We start from the raw sequence: 7,142 nt of genomic DNA on the forward strand, positions 1-7,142 counted from the left end.
TTTTTTTTTTTTTTTTTTTTTTTTTTTTTTTTTTTTTGACGTTTGCCCCATCTGCCCGCCGACGCATAAAACCAATCTTTATCTTAAAAAAATAATACAGTTTATAAATGTGGTCGACAAAGTGGATATGACTAGTCAACAAACAAATATTATTTTAGGAAAATCATGCAATGTGTTCTTTTGTCTTGTTACCTTAAAAAATGTTCAAATTTAAAGATAATGAAGTATTTATGTTAAAACATTAAAAATGAATTTTGGATCAAAACTAATGATTAATGATTAAATATGTGATATCTTTGTTCTTAATCATATGGTATGGATACCTATACTATTGTATTATTTTCTTCATTCCAATCATAGCCCACCAACTGGTTTGTCCATATTTATCTAAAAAAATCAATAAAATACTCCTTTTGTTTTTTTCAAAATAATTATTTATTTATCTCATCATTCATTTCAATCACGCGTGTTGATGAATTAAAATTAATTACAGTTAATTGATATTGCATCACGAGGACAAGGACTATTTCACCAAATTGGATTAAAAATATAAAAAGCAGCCTTAAGTCAAATTAATGCAAACTTAAATACAGGTTTGTCGTCATAGATCGATTTCTACAAAGCCTAATTTCCACGTGTTTGAAATAACAATATATTTGTACAAAAAACATATAATATATATACGACATATTGACCCCCAGAAGCCTTAACCAAAAATAGCAGTCTTCTGGGCTTTTTAATTAATCATATAATTAAAATTAGGCTGAATTAACAAGCCGCCGATGGGTGGTTAAAGGGGAATTTGAGAAAGTGAGGCTTTGACCCAATTGAGAAGGTGTTAGCTGGAGAAGCATCGGCGCCTCCTCCGCCACCGCCGCCGCCGCAAATGGAGCTCTCACAGGAAGGGCAAACGGTGAGAGTGGCGGCTTGTAGCTGCATGCAGAACGGCGGGGCAGTTAATTTGAGGGATTTAAGCTCTTGAAGTTCCTTTTGAAGCTTGGTGTTCTCTTCTTTGAGCTTTTCACAGCATTTCTTCAGTAATTCACAGTCCATTTCCGTTTGCTTCAGCTTGGTTCTGCATGGATTTTAATTAATGGTGCTAATGTAAATTAACGTATTTAAAAATTTTAATTTTGAGAAATTAATTACCTGGCTCTTCTGTTTTGAAACCATACTTCCACTTGTCTTGGTCTTAGGTTTAACTGTCTTGCCAAATCCTGTTTTTGCTTCTGTTTTTTCGGATTAAAAAAAAAAATTGATATCAAAATTAATTTTTTTTTTTATGATTTTATGATATTTTGCTATAAAAAGAAAGACTCACAGGACTGAGGCTGGAGTGTTCTTTGAAATTATCTTCTAAAACGGCGGATTGTTCTTTAGTGAGTCTAAGTTTCTTCCTCGGGCTTCCATCTTCCTCTTCTTCAGCAACTTTCATCGAGATTCTCTCCATAAACACCTCCGCTTCAGCCGGCTCTTCGCCGGCGCCGCCGTCTCGCTCCCTTTTAAACCCCGATGAGTTAGAAAACGACGACGCCGGACTACCCGAAGAGCCCTGGTGAATCAAGTCGTCCGCAGCGGATTCTCCGCCGCTCTTCTCGACAACAACCGACAATCCAAGCGTCAGAGAAGGCAAAATATCATCAAATTTCAACACCTGAAGCTTCTTCTTAACACCAGCCACATCCGGTACGAGCGGGCGCATGGAATTATGATGATCCAAACCCCGCCCCAGCCCAAGAAGAAGCCCCGCGTTACAATCGGCATCCATTATGCAAGGCGAAAAATGAAAACCCAGTAAGCTTCTCGGGGGGGAATGGAATATAAAGGGAAATTAAAGGAGAAAGAGCTCGGAAATGGGATTGTGGGGACTCTTCTTATGAGAATTAAATTCCAATAATAATAATAATTTAAAATTATTATTAATAATAATAAAAAAAAAACTTTAGGGAAATAGATTTTGGTGTCACGAATATCGGTTGACCGCTCGTAGTAAATGCCTAAGAGCGAATGGATTTCAATTAGGCGTGTACTGTGGGAGTACAGAATGAACGCATAATGATTATGAGATAACTATTTGTTCTTTTTTTTTTTTTTTATAAATAAAATAATTACCCTATTGGAACATTTTTATTCTTGGTATATACCAGATGCCGTATATGCACCGCCTCTGATTCCCGGTTCATTGTATAATAATATCATTCTAACGAATTAATTACATTTATTACTCTTTAATCATACCTAATTCAATAAATTAAAGATTAATCATCTACATAAATACCTTATGTTAATATTATAACCAAAGTTTTTTTTTAAAAAAAAATTTAATTTTAGTGTATAGTATGGGTACACCAATCCATAGTCTTTCCTCTTATCATTAGGTATATTTGTTTCGTTGCGAGACATGGGCAAAGACATGGGGAGTGTACTTTTCGGGATGGATGAAAGATATGTCGAATATATAATAAATTTGATTTATTTTGTTATCGAAAAATGCAAATTTTAGCATGGTTTGGATTCGTTTGTTAAAAGAGATTAATTCCCCTCTAATGTCATATGAATTGATACTTACTTTAAGAATAGTTTACCTAGTTTTAAGGATTGGGTGTATTGTAGCTTGTCGGTTGGTGAATTAAGAGGGAAAGAGGCACAAATAATTCAGTTACTGTTTTAATTTTAATGATAAATCAAAATTAAATAGATATATATTTGAGTTTTTATATATTTTTTTTAATTGTGAAAAATAATTAAATGATGGGAAATGACACCCACACGGTACGGTGGATCCACCGACGAATCCATAAGTTCAATGCACCCTTTATGGGACTCATAATCATCAATAATTTGAATTTCTAGCGGACAGTTAACCGTCCATTTAAACTAACTTTAACCTAAACGTTCTTTTAACACATAAAGGCTGCAAGTTTATTAGAGAGAGTTTCCTACACTCTTATAATTTGTTTATTTGTCCAATTAACGTGGAATCTCACAATCCATCTTGTTGGAATTCAATCGTTCTCATTGACGCAATGTCTGATGTCTAGCTCTGATATCATTTGTAAAAACGTAGTCTACCGTTGATGGGCCACACAATTTGTGATTAAGATATGTTAGGCCACACAATCTGCGTTAATTGAAAAGGAAGTGGGGGTGATTAAGATTAAATAAAATATTGTTGGCTTCATGGACAAGTTTGTGTGGGGTTAGAGAGATAAGCATTGACCTTGATACAGTGACATATTATAAAAATAATAATGGAGAATGAATTGAATAAATACAATGTGACGGTCCAGAATAATTAGGTTTAGATTAAAGTTAAAAATTACTTTAATAAAAGAATAAACCAAAAAGAACAACATAAAAGCAAAAAAGACCGCATTTAAATAATCGATGCGCAATTGAAGCTCCCCGTTTCATTTTTGTTCTCTCTCTAAGCCGTCGTGGCATCTATTATGACCCAAAACACTACCAAATTAAATGGTTAAATATTTATTTATTTTATTTATCTAATTTGACAAAATAAAAAATAAAAAATAAAAAACTACCACTACTCATTTGTGCATGCCAAATGGTTCCGTGAAGCTTTAGGAACTTCTTGATTCCATTTTTTATATATATTTTGAGTTAGAACTTGTAATTTTTTTTAAGCGTTATGTATTATTTAAAATTATTTAAAGCACAAAGATTCTATATACCAACATCTTAGAATATAATTTGTAACACCAAATAATAAATTAATGCTCTGGGTTATACCTAATTTGTTAAGGGGTTGATATGATACCTAATAAACTTTGTTGGCCAAATTAAAATGTTATTTTGTCAAATAATATTAAATTCCAAAAGACTGTTGTTTGAAAAAAAAAAATTAAAAATGGAAAAATGGAAAATAAATTAGAAGAATCCATGTTCGTAATTGGCGGTAGCTGGTTGATTGGGTAGAAAGTGATGCCACGTAGTCAAAAGGGTGATGTTAAAAGTGGGGCCCTTAGAAATGATTTGGCGTGATGGGCGATAGATTCTAAAGGGATCATGAATGTGATGGAGACTAAATCTAGCGTCTGAAGCATGGGAAAATGTCATTTTATTTTATTTATTTATTCTTTTTTAAAGAAAAATAAATAAATAAATAAATAAATGTTAGGCAAATAGTTTAAATGATGGGGAGAAAATGGGGATTATGGGAGGAGAAGGTGATGTGTTGCGGGTTTTACGGGCAGCCGACCAGTGGGTGGGCAGGATTATGCTCCTCGTTTGCCTTGCTCCCCATTTTGTTTTCCTTTTCCAATCATCCCTAAACATAAACTTTTCTCTCATCTGATAATTTATGTAAAATAAATAAATAAATGACCCTTTTGCCCTCTCCATTTCCATTTCCATTACGTAATTGCTTACATACTTATGTAATTAATGCCTTTTATATGATTTTATGATATCAAATTAGTTAAAAACATGAGATATGGACATAATATTTTTTATATTTCAAGATATTTATATAGGATTTTTTTTAGCTCTATAAAATCATGCATATTATTTTTGTAGAAAAATGTAGAAAAAAAATAAAATATTTAATTTCAGGTTTATAATCATGACGAAGTGGCGGTGATGAAGGAAGGTGCAAGAAAGATATAATAAAAGCATCCTCCCTTCTCCCATTGCCCTTCATTAATTTCTCTTTCTCTTATTCTCTTTTATGTTGACTGCCGACTCCCTCTTCCCGCATCCGCTTTTTAATGCTCTTTATTGCAATTTTTTTATTTTTGCAAAATTACCCTTCGTTTACTCCATAATTATTATTATCTACCCTGGGTTTCACTCACCGTTTGGGGAATAGAATAGTACTTAAAAATGGAGATTTAATTTAGCCTCCACATCACTATTACGTCATATCAGCATCATCGTTCCACGATGAAAACTAGTTTTTAAGAATTATTTGACTTAATTTAAAAAGTAGATTTTAATTTCTTTTTAAGGAAAAATTACATTACTTGTCTTCAGGCCCAATTATCTGGGCTTTTACTAGTCAACATTGGGCCTATATGAAAATCTAAAATTGGGCCTAGTCTTTCAAGCCCATCGATGTTTCCCACTCCCATTCGTGGAACTAATAAACCGGTGAAAACATGTAATTTATGTGATAAATTCAGATATTAGTTTTGGAGTTTCTACTCCAAAACTACAGTGAGCTGCGATAACCCATGCTATTATATGACTTAAGATGACGTCAAGACATGTGGGTATGTTGATTGAGAATCAAGATGATATTGGATGTAATGTTCCATTGAGAGACTTTGACCCAAGTAGAGGCAAGGTTGAGCCAAATGACTTGACCTAATGTAGAGATGAGTCGATTGTGTCATAGATAATTGAACATGCACACGTAGACTACGTGTGAATACACAGAAGTTATTCGAGGGGCATGAGTGAATAGTAATTTTGTACCATTATTTTGTTAAATGCATGAAAAATAATTTAAAATTTTGCTTCCCAACTTGGGTGCAGCTTAGTTGAATGCCTCTGCCTAATTTGAAAAGCACTTCAATAGAAAAAAATAATTCTATGTTGCATTTAATCTGGCTCTTCTTTTGATGGGTTCCTTTCAATTCCCTAACAAATAATAATAATAATAAAATAAGTAAAATTCAGTTATCTTATGAAGCGCCAAGAAAAATAATATATTAAAAGTAAGTGAATTTAATACTATTTTTTTAAGTTGGTTTTAACCACTCAAAATTATCATTAATAAATTATTTTTCTTCCGAAACAAAAAAAAAATTATAACATAATTATCTTAAAATAAGTTAGAAAATTATGAAAAGCGACTCAATTAACAAAATATATATATATATATATATATATATATATATATATATATATATATATATATATATATATATATATATATATATATATATTGACATTACATTAAAAGGTTAATACATATAATGGATTTAAATTATTTTGACAATTATTAAAAAAAGGAAAAAATATCATAATTTTATAACAATATCTTTATTCTAACTTTTTGAAACACCAATAATAAATATTAGAGTGATTTATTTTAAATTTAGTTATATTAAAATTTACGGACTATTAAAAAAGAAAAAACTAATAACTTAGGATTTTATTAAATATAAATTACATTAATTTTTTTTATAAATTTTAATGGGTCAAAAATGAAAATTTATAAATTTATTAATTAAATATTTAATTGTGGACGTAGAAATCGACACCAAATGACACAAATCCTCTCTCTCATACTCATTTTTCGGTTGGTAGCCTACTCGTGATGATAAAGACAACAAAATGTAAACCAGACCTAATGGCATTTCGCATGTGTGGAAAAACAATAATTATACATATTGTCTGGAAATCTGTTAATGCGTTGACTTTATGAAAAACAAAAGTTGACCGAGTGTAGCTTGTTTCCCTTAACTTTTCAAGTAAAATAAAATGGCTACGTGTGTTTTCTATATAAACAAAAACCACAATACTTAAGTGTTCTTATTTTAAATTGTTTGGAGTAAAAAATGATCAATTTTGGTGATAAGACAATATTGGTTAAAAATATACACTCAAAACATTAAATTAAATTTAAATTATTAAACATATGTTGTACTTTTTAAATTCTCATATACAACCTAAGAGTATATAGTTGATTCAACTTTTAAAAATTTAAATATATAATTATATTCCAAAAAGGATATATATATATATAATATTTAATCGCAAAAGAGGAAAGTAATGCCTGGATCGATCAATCAATCCACGTTAGTTTCTTTTTCCTTCCGACAAAATAAATGATTGCTTTTTAAATCCTGAATGAAAAGTTCAATACTTTATAAATTATGATCCCGCTAAACAAGGAAGAGATCAAGAGAGAGATGTCAAATTTTATGGGTCGTATTTAGAAATGTCAAATTTACTTGTGAAAACACATTCCTAACGGGAGAGTATTCCCGGTTTACACGATAACTGAAAGAAGGAAGAATATTTTTTCCCGTTAGATAAAGAGTCGAGGACGAAATCGTATTCTCCATTCTTGGTTCACTATACATATAACTAAATAAGATTGTTGTACATTAAAATTTGATTTTTTCAAAATTGAGTTGATATTGATTTATTAATTTTTTTTTTTTTTTTTTTTT

The 7,142-nt window shown here is 30.8% G+C and overlaps 1 protein-coding gene across 1 annotated transcript; it reads right to left on the reverse strand.

Annotated features, from left to right (window-relative positions):
- Positions 1 to 548: 548 nt before the first annotated feature.
- Positions 549 to 1,866, reverse strand: LOC111477260 (homeobox-leucine zipper protein HAT9-like). The gene is made up of 3 exons (XM_023121319.1): positions 1,322 to 1,866; positions 1,150 to 1,229; positions 549 to 1,075 (listed from the first exon to the last, which is right to left on the reverse strand). Exons 1-3 carry the CDS (start codon positions 1,766 to 1,768, stop codon positions 769 to 771), a joined length of 834 nt encoding a protein of 277 aa, XP_022977087.1. The 5' UTR covers positions 1,769 to 1,866; the 3' UTR covers positions 549 to 768.
- Between the last annotated feature and the right edge of the window lie 5,276 nt (positions 1,867 to 7,142).

The sequence above is a fragment of the Cucurbita maxima genome, unplaced genomic scaffold (genome assembly GCF_002738345.1).
Source record: "Cucurbita maxima cultivar Rimu unplaced genomic scaffold, Cmax_1.0 Cma_Scf00003, whole genome shotgun sequence".
Classification (NCBI taxonomy): domain Eukaryota; kingdom Viridiplantae; phylum Streptophyta; class Magnoliopsida; order Cucurbitales; family Cucurbitaceae; genus Cucurbita; species Cucurbita maxima.